This window comes from Dendronephthya gigantea, unplaced genomic scaffold, assembly GCF_004324835.1.
Source record: "Dendronephthya gigantea isolate DGI-Jeju-01 unplaced genomic scaffold, DenGig_1.0 000001F, whole genome shotgun sequence".
Lineage (NCBI taxonomy): Eukaryota > Metazoa > Cnidaria > Anthozoa > Malacalcyonacea > Nephtheidae > Dendronephthya > Dendronephthya gigantea.
Window position 1 is genome coordinate 3,292,139 of NW_021163011.1, and position 22,072 is coordinate 3,314,210.

The 22,072-nt window shown below is 34.7% G+C and overlaps 2 protein-coding genes across 3 annotated transcripts in view; one reads left to right on the forward strand and one right to left on the reverse strand.

Moving 5' to 3' along the window:
* Nucleotides 1-7,304, reverse strand: part of LOC114524290 (dynein heavy chain 12, axonemal-like) — a 40,218-nt gene extending 32,914 nt beyond the window's left edge. The window contains exons 1-9 of the mRNA XM_028545449.1: nucleotides 7,064-7,304; nucleotides 6,183-6,355; nucleotides 3,190-3,280; nucleotides 3,002-3,028; nucleotides 2,554-2,743; nucleotides 1,482-1,551; nucleotides 768-929; nucleotides 344-427; nucleotides 40-151 (exon numbers count right to left, since the gene is read on the reverse strand). Coding sequence (XP_028401250.1) covers nucleotides 40-151; nucleotides 344-427; nucleotides 768-929; nucleotides 1,482-1,551; nucleotides 2,554-2,743; nucleotides 3,002-3,028; nucleotides 3,190-3,280; nucleotides 6,183-6,346 — 900 coding nt within the window. The 5' untranslated portion in view covers nucleotides 6,347-6,355; nucleotides 7,064-7,304. The remainder of the gene's footprint in view (nucleotides 1-39; nucleotides 152-343; nucleotides 428-767; nucleotides 930-1,481; nucleotides 1,552-2,553; nucleotides 2,744-3,001; nucleotides 3,029-3,189; nucleotides 3,281-6,182; nucleotides 6,356-7,063) is intronic.
* A 2,328-nt stretch (nucleotides 7,305-9,632) lies between these two features.
* On the forward strand, nucleotides 9,633-22,069 carry LOC114524322 (coagulation factor V-like). 2 transcript variants are annotated; one of them, XM_028545451.1, is made up of 17 exons: nucleotides 9,633-9,975; nucleotides 12,960-13,221; nucleotides 14,193-14,219; nucleotides 14,338-14,499; nucleotides 15,104-15,248; nucleotides 15,989-16,100; nucleotides 16,217-16,252; nucleotides 16,600-16,772; nucleotides 17,028-17,090; nucleotides 17,198-17,279; nucleotides 17,551-17,697; nucleotides 17,908-18,215; nucleotides 18,561-18,690; nucleotides 18,782-18,805; nucleotides 19,523-19,750; nucleotides 20,485-20,828; nucleotides 21,374-22,069. In XM_028545451.1, exons 8-16 carry the CDS (start codon nucleotides 16,644-16,646, stop codon nucleotides 20,817-20,819), a joined length of 1,446 nt encoding a protein of 481 aa, XP_028401252.1. In that variant the 5' UTR covers nucleotides 9,633-9,975; nucleotides 12,960-13,221; nucleotides 14,193-14,219; nucleotides 14,338-14,499; nucleotides 15,104-15,248; nucleotides 15,989-16,100; nucleotides 16,217-16,252; nucleotides 16,600-16,643; the 3' UTR covers nucleotides 20,820-20,828; nucleotides 21,374-22,069. The 2 variants fall into 2 exon arrangements, with proteins under 2 accessions (XP_028401252.1, XP_028401253.1); XM_028545452.1 differs by lacking the exon at nucleotides 9,633-9,975 and adding an exon at nucleotides 10,487-10,504.
* Nucleotides 22,070-22,072: the final 3 nt, after the last annotated feature.

The window sequence follows — 22,072 nt, forward strand, 5'->3', positions numbered from 1 at the left end:
CGTAAAAAAACAACCAAACACTGATAAGCCTTGATTTACCTGGTTTGATATTAAGACAGACACACTGTTGTAGAACGAGTCAAGTTGATCAGATTTCAAATGTTTTAAACTGTTTTTGTCCACAAATACTTTAACAATTTCTGGGAACCAACTAAAAACAGCAAAAAATGTTGAGGACGAAGCATGCTCCTGATGGGCCAATGCGCCCATGCATGCAGTTGACCAATCAGAATCATGCTTTAACCGCAAACTACGTCACAGTTCAGTAAGTTCTGTAAAGCTCTATATGCATGTATGTACGTATAATATAAATTACACATATATCTATACACATATGATATACCTGTGCATCATTTTTTCTTCCATTTTCTCACAATCAAGTGTTACATTATTCTTTAAATGTTCACACTCAACAGGTCCTTGCGATCTGAAATAAATATGAAGAACATATGTAAATATGCTATAAAAACACCGGCAAGAGTAGCTCAGTTGGATGTCTTGTAAAAATAAAATAGCTCACAATGTATACAAAAATATGCATACTGCATAACATGTACTGTATATAAGGAGGTCACCTTTTTTTGTGGTAAAATGTCATGTCAATGGTTTCTTCTCGTTGTTGGTCAGTAATTTATAATTACAATTTAATGAAATTATGAATCACAGTAATTCTACATGCGATTGTCCTTTTTTCGATATGGTTATAGTTAATCGCAAACAACCATCCAAATGTTCAATATATATATACGCATGGTGTTACCTATTACCTCAACTTGGACAGGTCAACAATAAGTAGAGAAGAGTAAATGCCACTCTGGCAAATTCTAAGTATGGTCTGCATTGAATGATGTAATAGATGAAGATTTTCTGCGATAGATCTTCTGGCTTTACTGAACGTCTCTCGCCAAGGACTAGAAAAGTCCAATCCCCTGAAGATGAAAATAAGAACTAACCTTTATATATATACGGTGTTTTAACTGGATTAAACATTATTAAACAAAATAGTAGTATTGTATTGTAACTTTTGCGTGTTAAACAATGAACAAGTAATTAAAGATTTGTATACTTTGCATGAGAGGAAAAAAGTTCTTATCTCTACCAACTTTACTGTTGAAACTACCATGATTTCAAATTACATCATATTTTTGCGTAATATTACAGGGTACACAAAAATCAGTTTTATGGGTTACATGACCAAAATGTACAAAAAGTTCGAAGTCTCAAAGCACGGAGCTTTCTAACACGTTTTGCTGTCATGATATTGTAGAACATCAATAAATGCAACAGAAAAAACGTGATTCTGGATAGTGGTTGGTAGTTACTGAAGACACCTGTGTGACCTATTATCGCCAAGTAGTATCCGCGTTATCTTTACGGATAATAAGTTCAAGGACATAATTGTCTTGTACATTCAAACGCGGAAAAAATGTTCTTAACAGTTTGGCATGACTAAAGCAAAACACTGAGCTAGTTTTACATACACCGGGTCTTCGGGTAAATCTTCGTCATCTTCAACACCTTTCACGTCAGGCTTCAGCAGAACGTGTTGCACTAAAAAAGATCATCAAACTAATTTTCTCGAATTTTCTAATTCTAAACTCGAATTTTCTCAAGGAAAGAGAAGCTGGGACTCCTTCCTAAACTTTGAAGCAAATAGATTTATTTTTCAATACTTTTTATTGAAGCAAATTCTATAGAAAAGAAAGGGGAATTTGGCAACAAGCTGTGTTTGAAAATAAGGCTCAAAGTTATGACCTACTTCATGTGCATTCATGCCCAACGTTCGTGTGAAAGTTTAGTGTTGATTTCCGCATTTCTTTGTTGCAAAATAGAAACTTATTTCATATGCATATATTGAAGAAGGATAATTACACAAAACACTAAAAAAACTAAGAGCTGAAACTGACATTTGATAGATTAGCCACTCAACTACCTAAATGACACTCATTCCCATGACAACATAACTTAACCCGTGAACATTTCCCAGCCGATAATTTGAACAATGCAAATGTTGAGGCGAGGATCTATATAGAATCTAATGGCATGTCAAAACCTTAACGTACACAATTCCGATAGAAATTCAAACGATCTCGGGCAGTCACATGATGTTGCATGTAAAAGCGCACAATGTGCAGACTACCTACTGTAAAGGCTGTATGAGAAGTCATGAGCATTTTATCTCATGAGCATCAATCATATCATATGAGCATCTTTGTGAATGCAAAATCTATAAACCGGCGTATAGGTGTAGATTAACAAATAAAAATGCTTCGAAACAGAAATTCCGCCGCGGACCTCTTAAAGTTTGTACAGTTAAAGTTGCAAAATTTCTATATATAAATAGCGGCAAATAAATATTACCCACATATATTATTCGCTTGTACCAAATGCCCACGTTTGTTAATCTATCATGTTAATTATATTTCCCACGTCAGAAGATGATAAAATTTGTGTAGCTATATATATGCCTTTGTCTTCCCGAACGAACTTGTTTTTCCATAGACTCAATAACAAAGTAATTTTCAGTAAATATTATCAATGACCATATATTACCCATGGCTTTCTTCATGCTGGCTTCATATTCCTGGTGGACCTCCTCCTGAAGCTCGGTAATCTGAGCTTGTAAATGCTGTGCGCTCACAAGACGTGGAGGTATCATTCTTAATATATCCAACCACCACTGTTCTGCCATTGGAGTAACTGGACCGTTTTGTACGCATCTTTTCATATACTGATAATTAAGCTATAAAGGAAATAAAAGGTAAGCGTTCACACAAGTCAAACACAATTTGGGGGGAACTAACTGTATCAAGTAACGATACATATGCTTGTTCATTGCTTGAATGATAAATTTTTGAACGACTTGCAAACCCTAGCTAAATTATACCATAAAATTTGAGCAAGAGAGGATAACTCATATTCAATTACGTTATTCAACTATAGAGCAATAATGTGCATTACAGATGACATCGCTGTCATAATATGAAGTCAAGAGACTTACTCTGATCCTTCTCTCTCGACTCATCATCTACATTGTAATCAATAAAAACACGCATACATACAGTGAAAAAGCAATTAAAAATGGTTGATGAAAGAAGAATTAGCTTATAAGCAACGTAGTATTTACACTGTGAATTTTATTGAAGGTCATGCAGCTTAAACTAAAGTCAATAGTTCATGTTCGCTTACAGTGGATGGCAATTCAGGGCCATCAGAGGGTGGAGGTCTTCTCCTCAATTCATCCTCAACTTTCTCCTTATCCTGCGCTGCTTTTTCATACCTAAATTCCGGAAAACACAACATCTTAACTGCTTGTCAATCTGCCCGGTTAAGGCGAGGTAACAAGCGCGGCAACTTTTATCGCATTTCGCGGTCATATTGGTCTCACAGTACGCTTCGCACGCGGGATGATTGCCGCCGTATTTAGATCGAAAATGGTGAATCTAAAACAATTTCCGCACGCTATGCAAAGTACATTAATGAAATTACTGACTTTAGTATGATGTTCTTTCAGGCTGTTGGTGTTCGATCGTCTTTGAAAGATACGGTTTCAACTTAAGTTTAGTAATTATGATTATGAGTACTACAAGAATAGTACCTTAATACTTAAAACCTGTGTCACACCTAGCTTAGCCCTGCATGTGGAAGATGCTGAAAAATTGCAATGCAGGTAACATAAAGCACATTTTCGTTAGTACTTCTTTACTTAACTGCTAAAATTTGTATTACATGTTTATATATAATTTCCGGTTATAAAATAACAAAATACTACATTTTCTACTAGGGAATCCCTTACGAAAATATTCTATAGAATATTCTATTGAAATATTCTATAGAATATCCTATAGAATATTCTAAAAGATTTTGGCACTAATTCTATGGAATATTCTATAGGATATTCTATGGAACATTCAATAGAAGATTCTATAGAAGATGCTATAGAAGATGCTATAGAAGATTCTATAGAAGATCCTATAGAAGATTCTATAGAAGATGCTATAGAAGATGCTATAGAATGCTATAGGATATGCTACATACAGTAGCATATTGTACAGAACATGCAATTGCAATATTACACAATTAAGATGTGCTATTCACTCTTCTGTGCAATATTACCAATATATGTCTAGCCATGAGAAAACATCAATGATGAAAATCACTTCAAGAATAAAAAGATATATATTAGAAATATTGGCATATATGTATCAGTGCATCAAAATTTGTGCAACATTGAATACTTTTGTTTGTAATGTATTTTGGTAATATTAATTATTGTCTATTATTCTATATGTTGGATATTTTTAAAGTGTTTGTCTGACCAGTAGCTCAGTTCATTATTTTTCGCAGGACTTCTTTTTAGCATTTTCTTAGCATTACTTGTCACAGTTCAGATGCAGGACAACCATATCTTTTTGAAGTATACTCTACATTAAGGAATATGATTGAAAAATTATTTAAAAATGCAGGACTTGTCTTACCATGCTGTGAGTGATGAAATAGTATACAATATATATTTATAGCTAACTGAAATAAGTTATCAGCTTACCACATATGCCATTGACTTTTTCCTTGTCAAGTTGTGGCTTGGCATCCTTCTCCTTTAATGCATTGGAGATCTTTCCTGTCATGGAGTGTGTGGACAGAACCTCCCGGCTCCACAATATACCCATAATATTGAGTACACAAAATCCTTTAAAATTAATTGCCTTTTCCTTTTAAAACCTTCTGTTGAGTCTTTGTTATTGAGACACTGGGACATAAGGGCACCTACAAATATAATTATACCATTTTGACCTTTGGTTTATAGTATGATGTTTGGACATAAGCAAATCTGCAATTTAATAGTAAATGCAAAATTAAACACTTGAGACATTATATTCACTCTTAGAATGATATATTAAAAATTAAGTATTCTATATACAATATAAAAGGTATATAGAATATTTGTTAATTGCCTGCACAAACATATAGGCTATAGCATATAACTACAAACACACTCACCACTTAATTCCAATATTTTAGCTTCACATGTTATTGTTGAAATTTTGGATGGGTCAATGGAACCTTTCAGAAATTTTCTGATGCCTTGACACAATTTCTTTCTCACGATCCTAGTCTATAGTCATGTACCATTCACAAAATTATCCAAATCTTCTGATTCTTCTCACATAATCCAGCGCGTTTCACCAACCTTCTATACTCCTCATCGACAAATTCATGTACTGCGTATTTTATGTTCAAATACGAAAGAAAAACTCGCTAAATTCTACCAGTATCAGTTATAAAACGTTGAACGAATGACAAAGACGCGCTCACAATTTGAAAATAATGCGTTATGCGTGTCAGTTACACAAGTCCCACATAACTTTGCGGCCTTGTTTGGGCAAAACGCCCGCCATCTAACCTGCGAACAGGCATATTATGAAACAGATATGTCTAAAATACTTGTGATTTGTCCTTACAAAACGAATGATTTTTGCGGAAAATTTTAACATTAAGATTTAAAAAGTATGTCGAGAGGACCTCACACAAAATACGAATATGATGCTATTCAACTTTTGTGTTTCTAGACAGATGAAAACACATTTATCGACCAATATCAATCGTGTACTAAAATTGCTATATTTTAAATTGCCTTAATTATTACATAAAGTCACATTCTGTATAACATTTTATAGATTATTGTGTACAGCATGTTCTATAGAATATATCATTCGATATTTAATGTGAATTTATGTACAATAGAATATTCTATAGGATCTGTAAATTCTATAGAATATGGCAATGGAATATGCTATAGGATAAGAAGTCCTATAGAATATTCTATAGGATCTGTAAATTCTATAGAATATGCCAATGGAATATTCTATAGGATAAGAAGTCCTATAGAATATTCTATAGGATTTAGAATATGCTATAGCATATTCTATAGGATTCTATAGAACATTTTCCTAAGGGATACATAATTATATGTGAACTGCATTACTTCTTGACTCACATGATCAAAGATCACGTACAAAATCAGCGTAGTTTCGTATTGATCAAGCACCTACTGGTAGCTAGCTGGAAATTATCTTTGGTGTCTTCCAATAAAGTGATAGTACATATATAATTAAGCTACAGGGTGCATGGATTTTAGAATGGCCTGCATTGCAATAAAATATAATCTTTTATGCACTTACACATATCTTTTCAGAAGTGTTTGAAGTTCCTTGCTTCTTCTGTAGGATCTCAAGTAACTTTTACCATAAACAGTGGATTGTGACATTGAGGATGTGATAGGAGGCAATCTGGGTAACCTTCCACTTGATGTTGCAGCAGCAATCTCATCTTGGCCGGTTGACATTTTAAACCACTAGAAAATATTACAATAGAGAATGAAACAGCTAGTTTTTAAATAAATTTAGGGTAATTTTGAAACTGCATAAAAATCCTCTCATACATGCAACATGATGTTAAAAAGAACTGATTCTGGCTAGAAAATTGTAATATTTATATATGTGCATGTTTGATAAGTTATATAGCAGTTTTTTATGATTTAATTGTATTAATTAAAAAGTCTCATAAGACCAAATTGATCAGATTGTCATGAAGACTTCTGCCTCCATTAAAAATTCTACATTGTCCATGTTTTACACAGTTTCACTCTTCCACAGTTCCTAACAAAGCGATGAAAATTGATGATGCAAAGGATCAAGGACCCTTTGTCTTCCTATCATTCAGCACACCCCATCATTAATTGCGCCTTAGGTAAGCGACTTGGGACGAGTCAGCCAAAGGAACCCAAAATATGCGTGTACCATCAATGTTTATGACTACATGAAACTTAAACGTTTATAGTTCTCTTGTTAAAGCATTTTTCATAGGATTTCTGCTCAGACTTTAGGAACATGGGCAGCAAAAAGCTATTAGCTTATACAAATAGTAGAGATAGACCTAGTTGTACCCTATATAACTTTTCAGGACTTTACGCATATACCTTTAATCTTATCAATGTCTTCCACCATCGGCCTAGACATTTTTTATATAAATAAATAAAGAATCATCGTCACTATAAACATACCTTTTTGCACTGCTCCTGGTTTCGGTGAGTATATAAAATTACATTCCTCCTAGCGTGTGTTGTTCGACAGAATGAAGTATCATATATGCTCGTTTAAATATCTATGTACTCTGAAATTCACATTCAAGTTTGTGGATAAGCTTTTGCGTTTTCAAATCAGACATCTTGAATACGGGAGTTGCCATGACAACAGGAAGCCAAACGCAAACGAGAGGAGGACTGGAGCTGAGTCTTCTAAGTCTTCAGTCTTCTACTCTTCTACAACTTCTCTTCTACAGTACAACAGTACAACACTATGTATAACTCTAGTACAACTCAATCATGTATAACTCTAGTTACTCTACAACAGAACAACGAAAAGCTTTTAACTTCGCGAACAAGTCTCTCAAATCTTTCATTTTGAAGTAATGAATCCATCATGGTGTCATTGGTGTGATGATGATGCATGATGATCTAAAGCTAAAACGATCCAACTTTGTTGGATCCAATTCACTTCTGACATATGGAATGTAGTTTTTCATTGGTAAAACAGTACTGCACTGGCTTTAGTTGATTTGCAGCCCATTTTACCCGCATATACTTTTGCAAGTCATGACAGATTAATAAAACATCCATCAGAAGTGAATTGGATCACTGTGTGAACAGGCCTTAACAACAACAACCACCTGGCATGGCGGCCATTGGCGGGGGTGTTTGGGATTGTTAGAATCCGAATGACCGTGTCAAGGTAGTACGTTTTGAACGAAAGTCGTGTTAACTGTGAACCCAAAACCACATCCGATCATAGCAAGATCGAAAATTTACTTCAAGCATTATCCTTCAAAACCAGGAACCGACTACAATCAGTAGAAAAAAAATATGAAATGTCCGTAACTCTCACGCTGTTTACCGCCACAGTATGTGACGCTAACCAGCCTTCTTTTTTCCGCGATCTCTGAATTCTGAAGGAAGAAATTTGTTTAGGACAAGAGAATTTCCTCATTCTTTTGAAGGTAGTGCAACCTTCCTGTGGCGGGTAAAGTTCCTGTCGCCAGTATAGGGGGCACTTTTAGGCTTCTGTTGAGGTCTAATACAAGAAAAATAGAATTTTGTTTGTTTGAAACGGGGATTGATGGGGATTGATTTCATGTAACGTGAAGGGGCTATAGTCGAAATATGTACGGAAATCTTACGAGTGATGTCGTGATGATTGATGCAGAATTTGATGCAGTCTATAGACATAGAAATTAACCGAAAAGACGACAAAACTTACGTGTCAAGCTAAATTGGTAGTGATTGTTACCTTCTTAATGCATATTTTGTAGAAATGGGATAATCTTTGTTAAAAAAAGTTTCTATAGTTTATTTCTCTTGCTCTTGAGCTCGAGCTTGAGCTCTTGAGCTTGAAACAGCGTATAACTATAACAATTAGCAATCAACCACTTCGGTAAACAGGCCAAAGGCCGCCAAAGGGCTTAGATTTGTATTAAATGAAAGACAGACAATGCATTAGTTAATCTTTTGTGTACAAATGCTCTTCCAGGAAGAACACGAATACCTAAAAACAACACACAATCTGAACAGAAATTTATTACTTTTTTATACGAATTTTATAACTCAGCGTTAATTAACGGTGTTGAACGTCAATACTCGATAGCCTTAGCCTTTCAACATAAATCGAAAATTGAAATTGGTTCTATTCGATTTCGATCCTATAATTACTTCAGATAGACAGAATTCTCCGGCTTTCTTTTATATAACCTGCATGGTGTCCATTGGTATATATCTATATATCAAAATTTTAATTTCAGTTTGACCTATATTATGCGTGGCAACGGCTTCGACGTTAAGTGAACGCGACGCTAAACTGGTGGCGTGAAATTAAATACATTGTGCGATAAAAAATAAAATGAATTAAAAGCAACCTAAATCGTTGACCGCGCTGTACGTTATAAGTAAAACACAGGAATACGACCATAAGAATTAAGAACAAATACTATATAAGATTTTTTAGCGGGTAGAAATATACATTCATACAGTTTCGTGTAAAAGGCTATTATATATATATATATATATATATATATATATATATATATATATATATATATATATATATATATATATATATATATAGATATAGATATACTTTATTCTATTCATTATCAGATGCATGAAAGTGAGCTTTTGCGGCTATATTAAAAAAAAATTTAAACCTCTCCCAAAACAGCCAAAACACGATGGTTTATCTGTTTGATTCATGCAGCCCTGTGACGTGGAAACTATAAAAGCTACTTTTCTAAGTTCTAAAATATAGCAAAGCCTAAGGGTAAACTTCAAGGGTAAACATGATCGTGTAAGAGAGGACTGACTGCATATTCACACATTCCTGATTTACTGTTCTATGACTATGCCGGTAAAATTGCTGAAACTTTTAATGCATAACTATTTGTATGTCTGTATATGACAGAAAATATAAAATGCAAAAGACGATGAATCTTACGTAATCAAAAATGTTGATTCTGCTGAAGATTCTCCATGCATAATAAATTCCAATCTGAATTGCGTGGGCAATTGAGCGTTAAAACAAAGATAAAAGAGACAAGTAGCTGATATCGAGCAGTTCTAAGTGAAACATCGTTCATATATTTATTAATATAACAGTAGTGCATGTCAATTTATTCAACGGATGTTGCCATTATTCACTTCGACAACTTGAACTTTCGAAAGTTTGCCTTAAGTAAAGCTTAAGCTGTTGTCGATTCAAACAAACATCACGAAAGGAAGTTCAAGGACTGAACAGTGCCAGTGGGTGACTTGAGATGACTTGACATCCTCGACAGTCGTATCACCATACAACTTATGATTCACTTACTGGGAGAATGAAGACGACAAATTCTATCATCCTTATACTTTTATTCATTGCTATTCGATTGGTGAGTGCATTATTACAACTTTGTATCTTTGTATATTTCCCGGTAATATTTTTACCGTATATTAATATGTTTCTAGCCTGATAATCTTTTAGTTTACAATTATTTTTATGATTTCCGAATGAGAGTTAAAACTGCCTTACATATACAGGAGTCCCCAAACAACTTTCTTGGTCAGTCTATACTGTAGCACATGAGATATGAATTTCTAAAATGTAAAGTTACAAATATTTGCTGATGTTTAATGTTACACATCGGTACTCATAAACTAAATAGCCACTGATGAGTGCATTTCATTAATTTTGTTGTTGCGGATAATAACGAGATTTCGTTTTATAATTGTATTCCATGGCTAACTGTGATCAAACGAACTAACGAAGAGCCACAAGTGGGACAGTGCATTGTAGACAGCAAAACATGTATTTTCGTGTATTTTTTTGTGATCAGTGCATACATACATCTGTAATCTTTTGCGAGATAAGCAAACATACCATTGCGGAGTAGGCTCAGCAGAGCCAGAGCCAGAGGACGGGTAAAAATTTGCGAGAATGTTTCTCACTATATCGTTTAGAAATATTAGCTAAACGTGGCCCTACAGATAAATTGATAGATATTGAGCGATCTACCGAACCTCATCATTTGGTACTTGATAATTAATTGAAAACATCAACGCAGACTAAAGATAAGTTGTTTCAGCAATCATCTGTGACTGTAGTCTGTTCTGTGGTTATAATAATGTTTGGCTACGCAGTTTGCATGCATGATAATTGTTACCCAGTAAGCGATGGCAAATGAGAATTAGTTGTTTTCATTTTTTTATCGTATAACTGTTGAAGTGGGCACATTAAACTTACCGATATATTTAAGTGTCGATTGACTATATATTGGTGGAGATTTACACTGATATGCAAGCACACTGACGAACTAATTCGAATAGCTAACTGGGTATACGTAAAGTTTGTTTTACTGGGAAACGTTCCTTTTTACAGCATATCCCATCTTATATTTTGATTCAAATTGTCTGCCATGGTAGTTTTAAAAGTTTTTTGTATGCGGTATACTCGTCAGTAGAGGAGTTATAAAGAGGTATAATTATTTAAAGGCAATATAAGTGGTATCACGCCATACTAGCTGAACAATGGACAACCGCTGTGTAGTGGGCGAGAAATGAATAGTCTCTCCCACTTTAACTTTTATTTACGAATACCATGCAAAGGCCTGAAAGGCTGGAAGCGACTTGACCTTGCCGGTTTCGAAACATTAAGTATATTACCTTTATCGCGATTTGACTTAGCATGTGGTCAGTTGTTGGGGCGTCCAAAAACCGAAGTGTTAGTTTATATTTAGAGAACTGCGCGCTGGCTCCTAACAGTGGGGGTTTCATTGGGTTTTAGAGAGGAAGTATAAGAGAAGTGCGTGTATTCCTGCCGAATTTGTGTAAGCCACACGAACAAAGCCTATCTAGTTACGAGCAGCGTTCTAACTTCTAAGGAAATTTCCTTAGAAAAGTTTGACTCCATCGAGGGGAGGGAGAAATAGTTAATATATTTTTTTCAAATGTTCCTTGTCACAGGTTATTCAAAACAACCTCCTTCACAGGAAAAAGTATGCATATTCAAATTGTGCATGAGAGCACTTGTTATATGAATCCTTCTTTGTTTATATATTTGCACTGAGATATTCCTATGAATATCTTCATTTGAATACGAACGGCAAATTAGGCTATGTGGGCTATAGACACGGAAGTTGGCTCGACCTGACTATATTTGCCTCTGATTGAAAAACTGCTCGATTAAGGAAATGCTGTTTCATGAACTTCATACTTTCTGATACCTTCTGAAAGCCTTCCCATGCGGCTGCCCTTACCCATATAGGTGTAGAGTTTTGATTTTATCTGAAAGAGGGGTTCAAACTCCACAGTTGCTAGAATTTGGATGTAGTAACCTGATTAGTCTTTCATTGTATGCGGTTTTTACATCGCCTAGCCGGGATAACTCGCTCATAACTAACTCCCTCGATTTAAACAGAGGCTTACACCTGTTCAGTGGCAGAGAACCAACGCACCAAGTATATATCTCAGTCTTGTGCCCTCAGTAAGATTTCTCGGTGGGCTGAAGTCCCCATAGTACCCTACGCCTATAAAAGGTTAAGACGTGGCTTATTTATTTACTTTTTATTTAATTAATTTCTGGCGGAAATTTAAAGAAAAAGTGTGACGCGCGCGGGCCCATACAGATCGACATAAATGTACTTAATTTACATGCATGACCAACACAGGAAATTTTCGTTGATAATCGGTATAAATAGTATTATATCCGTTCGTCACAGCATCTTCCAAAAACATCCTTTCTATAATGTGGTATAACAACTGCGTAAATTTTAAAATAGACAAGTTGCTATATCACTTTTGATGTAATATATTCCTCATAGTTTTTTTGACGTGTAAAAAATAAAATTCGCATTTTTTCGTAACTTAGGAACTTAGAGCTAGCAGCAGGTACCCGGACATTTTGCCGAAAGACACTTTTGTCGAACAGACTTTCCACAGAAAAGACATTTTTACACAAAAGACAAAGTGTCTTTCGGCAAAATGTCCGGTCGCCAGAGCAGCAAAGGCTTTTTGCTGCATGATCTATATCATACAAGGTTGTAATCTTCCGCTTGATACCTGGACGAAAATTATAATTATATTTGCCTGCAGTTTTTATATCGAACTAGCTGGCTTTGTTCCTTGTCAGAGGATCCCCATACAGTCATATAGAAATGGCAGAAACCCCAAGTACTGAGTAAAAACGTAATTAATATTCGGACAACTGCATGCCTGTTGATGTTTCATATGCATGGATATTTATACCGGCTAATAATTTTATATACTCGAACTATGCTTGATGATAGTAAACTTAGTTGAAAATGTAGGCCTTAATTTGCCGAAATCGATATAACCATGCTTGTATGAATGAAGTATAATCGTGTTTTTCTCACTAAAGATCCATTCTAACGAAGGGAGAAAGTCCCTGGAAGTTACTAGAAAGCTAAAAAATAAGACATACGTCAAGAGACAGAAAGTGAATATTTCTTGCACCGTGGATGGCGCCACTAATTATTCTTGGTATAAAGATGGCAATTATATAAAGAGCGGTAAAAATATGGTGATAAAACAATTCAGCAAAGAATTTGTTGGTACCTACAAGTGCAAGGGAAGAGATTCGTACGGAAATTCTGGCAGAACTAAAGCTAAATTGGATTTGGGTATGTATATATTATCTGAAATTATAATAATTCGTTTTTCATGAAGCGTATATATAAACCAGCGCGAATAAACAAGGAAACTTCAATTTTAATACCTAAATTATCCGCCTAACCGTTTTGCTCAACACCGGCCCCGTGGGTATTGAAATTACTCAGTATATTTATTTGAATGTTAATAATATGTATATATATATATTATATATATATATATATATTATATATATATAATTATATATATATAATATATATATATATATATACAGTCGTTACCATTAAGGTTGCCACCTGGAAATATATATAAATACCTAAATATCGATCACGTGATTGTACTGCATACGTTAATTTTATGGGAAATCGTTGGAAATTTATCGTGAAAATTTCTTAAATGTTATAGTAAGGTAAACAAGATTAATAATAATAAAGAAACAAGACGTAAGTGAACAAAATAAGCCATGTTTAATGGTCACGTGATTGATATTTATATATTTGTATATATATTGACATGACGACTATAACCTTAATATATACGATATATATATTTATATATATTATATATATATATATATATATATATATATATAATTATATATATATATATATATATATATATAAATATATATATATTATATAATATATATTATATATATTAATATTATATATATATAATATATACCCATTTGCAAAAACGTTGGCCGCAGATATATATATTATATATAATATATATATATATATATAATATTATATATAATATATTATATATAATATATATATATATATATATATACCCATTTGCAAAAACGTTGGCCGCAGATAGATAGATAGATACTCGAAGTCTAATTATAATTGCATATGATTACATTTCCATGGGATTTTAATCATATTACACAACATATGCAATTCTAATTAGATTTCGAGTATCTAAAATTCTAATTAGATTTCGAGTATTCAAACTTATTTGTGTCTATGTTTAGTTTCTCCATGCAAACGACCACACGCAAGTGAGTATGTTATGTTGTTTTGAACTTTATATATCTACTATATATATCTAGACGTATAAATATAGGCTTCTTGACCATGGCTTATATTATTTAATTGTAATTTTTCTTTAAATTAAAGGTTCAAAAACAACGTGTTTTGATGCACTTGACCAGTACAGTTGCAGGAACCGCACAACTATTGCACCGAGTGCCGAGAACATGAAACTCGAGATAGAAGTTGCATGGGGCCAGCCATGGCTTCTTATTTATGTCACAGTAACGTGGGATGTGCCCACAAAAGGTAAATATTCGAGAAACGATTCCGTCACCAAATCTGTTTTGAATGTGATGAAAACCTCGTACATTATTGTATGTTTCTAACTTCTTTTTCCTAAACCACCTGGGGCAGGTTGTTCGAAAGGCGTTTAGCTTAAACGAGGGATAAGTTGAAAATGGAAAGCAAAATTATCTATTTATTGAACAACTAAGCTGAAATATTTCGATGTAAATAGTTTAATTGTCAATGAAAGTATACATATTAGATGCATAAGATGCAGGTTCAGGCATTCACAAGATTTATGAGAGTGTTTTTAAACTTTGGCTTATCTGCCGTTTAAGCCAAATGCCTTTCGAACAACCGGCCCCAGGAGCCAGTTTTTCAAAGCTATATAGGTTAGCGCTAACCTTTGGTTAAATTGTAATTCGCTGCACCCTGGTTGGTTTAAAAACTTAAAAGAAATAAGTCTTCTATTGATCCAGAAAATACTCATGGAAAAAATATTCCACTTTTTTAAACAAGCGGTTGAAAAATTGTCAGTTTGAAGATTTGCGTTCACCTATACGGTTAGGTTAGGCGCCTCAATTTATTTAATTATTTCCATCCTTGACAGAATTTTCCATTGCAGAAGCAGATCGCATTTGGGGTTGGCAGATAAGAATAATTGACACCAGCGGTCAACCACACAATAATAGATCCAGTCTTGGCGAACAAAGGTGCTATCAAGTTAACGTTGGGACAAAAGGAAATATGCTTACACTGATGCAAGTTCGGTACGTTTTCACTTTTCAGTACGGATGCCGGACACAGTGGCGTAACTAGAAGCCGGATAATTGGGGGGGGGGGGGGTGAATATACATATATCCAGTTCTGCCCTACGGATTTCTTTTGTAATTGCAATAGCTTACAATAGAAATCCGTCGGGCAGAACTTAATATATGAATATTCACCCCCCCCCCAATTATCGTTCTAGTTACGCCCCTGGTCGGACAATGAATATCTATGCGTGCATAGATTGCACATTCCGTTGCAACTCGTAGTCATTTTTTGCAGGCTAAGGAAAAACAGAAAACAATAAAGAAAAGATAATTACCATAATTCAATGCCGTCGAAGACTGTTTATAAAAGTTTACAGTAAAGGCACATCCGAAGATGTCTTTTTCTTTGCTTTGTTAAAAATTATTACGCGCTACTCCTCACTCTATTTTGCCCGATGCTTGCTAGCAAGGCATTATGGTCAGTGACATCACAGTGTGGTGACATACACCAATAATATGCATTGATTAATAGACAAGCATTATTAGAAGCTAGTGATTTAGAAGCAGAGATAGTACATATGATTAAGAACGTACGTTACAAGTATTTTTTTCACACTGCATGGTCTTATCACGTGGTGGACTAAGCGGTCTCTGTCACACAGTTCAACAAGTGTAATGCATCGGCAAAGTGTATAGTTGCCGTGCGTAAATATAGTGTAATTGTTACGCATACATAACCCGGGATATTTTAATAGATCATTAAAGAACGTCATGCATTCTCAGTATCCTATCAGACCAGTTACAACGTTTGGGTGTCCAGTCTCCCGAGAAGCATCACTGCAGTTAAAAAATCTATTAAAACTCCAAGTAAGTTCACACAGCGCAGAAACTATTTGTAGATATCCCAACTGTTGATCAGTATGTCGATCAAGCCTAATGCTAACAATATTGAAGAACTTATTCAATATATACCTTTTTCACAGGTTTTTGCGACACAACTGACAATAAAGCTTGTTGCGGTAAGTTGGCATGTAAAAATTACTTATCTTGAATTTTTTAGTCACTCTCACACTCCTAGGAACTCACCTTTTTCAACACACTTCACTATTCATCGGCTTAATATGAACATGCGGTCTTGTTTCATGAAATTGATGGATACACTATAGTCGATTATTGAATGTGTTACGCCAACACCATGTTCCAGTATACGAATAATCTCATCCGGAGAAATGAAGGAATTGCCTATTTTTTTTACCAAGCCTTATAACCCCAACTATGATAGAATTTTTGAGATATTTGTGTTAATAAAAACAAATATCAATTCTGGCATTTCTCTGAATCAATATACTATATATTTGAATTATAGAATCGTATGTAAATACAAGTCTTGTCGTGAGTGACAACGGAACAATGTTGAATTGGACGACCTATTATCCTGTAAGTTTGAATGTCGGTATTGAAGGTTTCCAGATCACATGGTTTAGTGGACGAGATGGTGGTGCAAGTAACTGCGATTATAAGAAAGTCGTACTGGATTCAGTGAGTAACTTCATTTTTTCCTTTGAAATGTTTTCCTTTGAAATGTTTTCCTTTGAAGAGGTTGGGGAGACTATGGTTTAAATCCAGCCCAGGCTTAAATATAGCTTGGTAGAAAAGATCGATTTTCGTTCCAAATGAAATTACTGTTACGCTCATTTGACTTGACACTTTCCAATTTTCACCGCCTTTCGGCTCCATCCTGTGTGTAGTCACTTTGCGTGCATGAGTGTAACAGAGATTATCTTCATTTTATAGATGCAGTCCAATTACACAATTCAAGGTCTGCAATCATCTGGCTGTAGGAATTACACGATTATGGTAATTTCATGTTCGTTATTCAATTCAATTAAAAAAGGATGCGGAATTCAGTAGTTTTTTAATCATTGTTTTGGATATTTTGACTAAAGCCTATTCTGACTTTTTAGTTGGAAGTGATATTTAAGAGTGACACGTATCCTGGGTGTACTGAATCAAAACCCGAAATATTATTTTTTATTTCACCTCCAGGTATTTTTATTATTACTTTAGTATTATTCATAAATTTCAGTTTTGAGATATAGAAATGGGGAATGATTTGTTTAATTTGTGTGACACATATATTTTATAAAGTCACCTTATAAGGAATATTCGTGCTTTGCTGTATATTACAATATAACCTTAAATACTCCCCACATGAACTTGTATAATTTGTACGATATATCTTACCATACAGCGGTATGTAAGACCGATTGAATGTTTATAATTTCTTCTTTTACTAACATAACTCATCTTGTACTAGATCCAGACGTTACCAGCATTACACCACCAATTCATATTGCCAAATCATCATCTTCTGGGGCAATGGCAACAGCAGGCTTTGCAGTAGCTGCTATTCTTGGAGGAATTGTTATTGTAGGATTGATGTTTCTTTGGATGAGACGGAAAAGTATGTCATAGAAACATAAATTGATTTCTTTACGATGTAAATGTACGCCTTGGTGTAGAAAAAACAGTATAATGTAACCTTTCGGCCGGAACGGAGGCGAAACGGGGGAGGGAAAGTGGGAGGACTTTACAGTCACTATCTGTTACGAATATTTCGATGTACTGTATTTTTTGTGTTGTCTTATGAACGTAATTATGTTGTACTGTTTAGAACCCAAACCTAGCATGGAGGCACTAGGAGTGGAGAATGGCCAGATTCAAGACTACCAGATAACTTCATCGAGCTTTTGCGAAGGATTACCACCACAAGAGGGAAGACTGCACGGTGATGCCTGCTGGTCTGCTAGTGGGAATGACAAGAATCAATGGATTCAAATCGACCTTTCCAGAGATAAAGATATTACAGCAATTGCCACTCAAGGTCGAAAGGATGCTGACGAATGGGTGAAATCATATATTGTCTCCTATAGCACAGATGGTAAAGAATTCCAGTGCTACCAAGATGATGGCGTTTGGAAGGTAGGCGAATTCACATACGAATGATGACATGTCGAATTTTAAAATGGTCTGATCCTATCAGGGTTGTGCAGGTTAGAAGGTCAACTTATTTCAATCCGGCCCGTTTAGCACATTGAAGTCTTCTGTGACATGATTCGTGCTTACTTTGGATCTTGGGAAACCGGGGTCATGTAAACAACCTTTTAGACGGACAATGATCCTCCATTAGTCTCTTTCAATTAGGCTAACCATGTACGAACACTCGTTAGCGACTTAGTATCTTGTAACCGAGTCATTTCCTTACACGTTATGGCCCTACGGTCAGGTATAAAACTAAAACTTATAATTCTAACATATTTTACGCAGTTGTTCGAAGGTAATACTGACAAGAACACCGTCCAAAAGAATGATTTATCTTCACCAATAACTGCACGTTTCATTCGCATTCATCCTCAATCATGGTTCGATCACATATCCATGAGAATTGAACTTTATGGTAAGTTTTTCATAATGATTTCGTCTGCTATATAATGTGACCCTTCGGTTTTATATCTAACACTATACATTTATACTATTGTTTTTAATAGGACTAAATGGCTCTTCCCAAAAAGGTAATTGTTACATAATTGTGCATCATAAAAATGAACAATTCTAGTTTCCACACTGAACCTAATTAATTTATTAGAACTGAAATTACTTAAGATTAACCAGGGGGTAGTCGGTCACAAAATAGAATACCTCAAGAGATGGTCTTTCGCAGTATATTTTTTTTATCATCACTTAATTTCACGTCTGCCAGAGTTATCAAACTCTTCCTGGTACAACTGGATCAGTCTAAAAGCGGATAACAAACGGAGAATCTAAGACTCGGCTTTTCATCCGCTGACCATCATTTACATAGGTCACCCGCTGACATTATGAGCCTGCACTGGTGGGTGAATTTCACCAACTTTTAGCATTTCATTATTTAACAATTGACTAATTGTCGCCTCAGGCTCGGTGATTACAAGCCTATTATCACTGAGCTGAAGGCAAAATAAAGTTCAAATTTAGTATAAATTTCGCGGTGTTTACAAATAAGAATCAACACGATTTCATAAAAAATTATAATTACTTCAAATTTCTTATTTGAAAAAAAGCATCAAAATGCTAAAATGCTATAGTCATGCATTGACCAGTGACTATCGCATTTAGAAACAGTGAATTTTGACTAATTAGAATGCAGGAAAATCAATAGTCATCTCGAAATTTATATTAAAGACTGATAGCATCTTATTGAAATTAATAATTTCTCATCCACCGCTCTCTCTGTTTCTAAAAAATTTAAGGCGTGAAAGTTTTAATTCTGAATCCACATCATTGTAATCTATGTACTGGGGTCGTCCACGCATTGGGAACACTATTGATTAAAACGGGTCACATTCGCTGTGCAGTTGACATATTTACCCCGGTGAGAGATATGTGCAATGGCCTGACAAGTTGGACACAAGACATGATTTTAAATAGTGATTATGTTATAATCCCATGGTTGTGCAAAGTTAACCCTCCCAGGCAAGGTAAGATTATGTTTTTTCTGATTAAGTGATACTATAGCTTGAAAAGCTAATATTATATACAGGGAAAAAGGGGTTTTTAGTTTATCAAAAACGTTTTGGTGGATTTTCTCCTATATAATAAAAGCGGGCAAGCAGCGGGCTTTATTTTAGCCCCATGCACAAGCTAGTGTCAATGCATACTCGACACCGCGGAAATTGTTCAGACTTTTTAGCAGACAACAATTTTCAATACTCAGGCTTGAAAATTTGTTGGGGAAAAAATATGTCTTGCACAAACGAGATCTGGATTATCGCCCTTGCAGGTTAAACTTCAATAGTTCTCTCTTTAATAACGATACAGAAATGCACAATTGTGAACCAGTGATTAGATTTTCGGATTGAAACTTCATAAATACCAATTTCAGCGGTATTCACTTTAACACTGCATGTTTAACTGATATCTTGAATTGATATCTTAACTGATATCAATACGTGGAACTTCGTTGATATATAATAACGGTTGGGAAAATAATTAGATCATGTGCAGGTTAATTGGAAGTTAGAGCGGTAGATGCTTTTAACAATAGACAGTAACAGAATTAGGATCGTTTATTTTGGAGCTTACTACGATTTAAACACTAAAAATGTGATAAATGTTTTATACTGACAACTAGCTCCGGAATATCAATACTGTTATAATTTGTATATATATATTGTTCATTATAGTTTAAATGTGTCTTTCGTCTCTATTCTAGATAACACAGTTAACGATATAAAAAGTCTTATTTTTGGTGCATCTTTGAAAATTGTTGAAGCAGAACTGGTGACGCAAAATAGAAGGAATAAATTCATTCCTGTGTGTCTCGATGATTACTTATTAGAAGATCTTCCACCAAATCTCATGCTTCTGCCCACATACAACATCCCATCCGAGATAGATGATTTGGTGATAAATTTGTTGGGGAAAACAAAACAGCGACCGGATACAAAATGGCCAATTGTGGAATTTGAAGACAAAGATTATCGTGTTGCAAGAAGCAATCTACAAGAAGCTGTAAATAAAAGAAAAAAGGACCACCCCCATCTCTAAATAAATTAGGTACGAATTTAATATATATTTTCTCCTGTAATTCCATGGTTTGTCGATTGAACTGCATGCATATTTCCATGTTAAAACCTTCGGGAAACCTCGATTGCATTTTCAAAAATTCCTGACAACATGCAGGCATTCTTGTATCCACAATCATGCAAAATGGACTCGCTTGATCGCTGCCTCCTGCCTAGATGCATGTCCTATAACTATATGTGCTGCATGTATCATACATCTGCATGTTTGTGAATCTCACAATAATCACCATCGCAACGAACTTTTAGACGACGCAACGTGTAAGTGAAGTTTTTGAAGACCGTGTAAGTGAAGTTTTCCCGGTCGTCAATCAGTCTTCCTAAAACCAAAATTTTTTTTTCGTCTATCATGCACTGATTGAAATTTGCTTCGAAAAAAAACTGGATGATGAAAACTGATGAAAGTTGTATATATACACCTTGTTATTCTATATGGTAAAGGAGTATCTATTTCCCTCTTAAGTATATTGACATTTGCAGGTGGTATATATTATTTGGTATGTACTTATTTTTTTTCAGTTTCAGATACGTCGTACATAAATCAGGCTAATAGTGGTTTAAAACATACAAGATAATATGGCAAAAAAGTTGCGAGATAACATAGTCGTGCACAGAAATATTAAGAAAAACACAAAAGAAAACCCAGCATACAATTCTGCAGGTTAATTATAATTTATCATGGGACCCCAACTGGGTATATATATTCGGCGAGAACACAAGATTGCAACGCAACCTTATACATACATGAACGTTATGTAGAATACATGCTAGCATGCATGTACAGCAAGAATGCATTGCACAAATTGTCACTGGTATATTGCATGTTTAAAGTAACGGTTTCATTATTGTAGAACAGGATGAAACTTAGTAGAGCAACTGTGTTGAACATTGAAAACTATACTATTACATAACACATGCATGCATGAAAGTCGAATCGTTATCGAAAAACACGAATGCATGCATAAAATATCATATAATTATACGCATGGAAATATACAGCAGGTATAGTAGTGTGGAAAACAAACTCTGGAGCATAACTAAATCGTAGGACACAACACAGCATAGAAAACTGTTGTAAGACTCACGATAACGCGGAAGCACAGCTATATATTGTATAAGTATTGTACAGGAAGCATGAAAGGGAAAAAATATTTAGCAGCATTGTAAAAAAACAAGATACCACGTAATATAATCCATACAAAATTCCACGTTTTATCA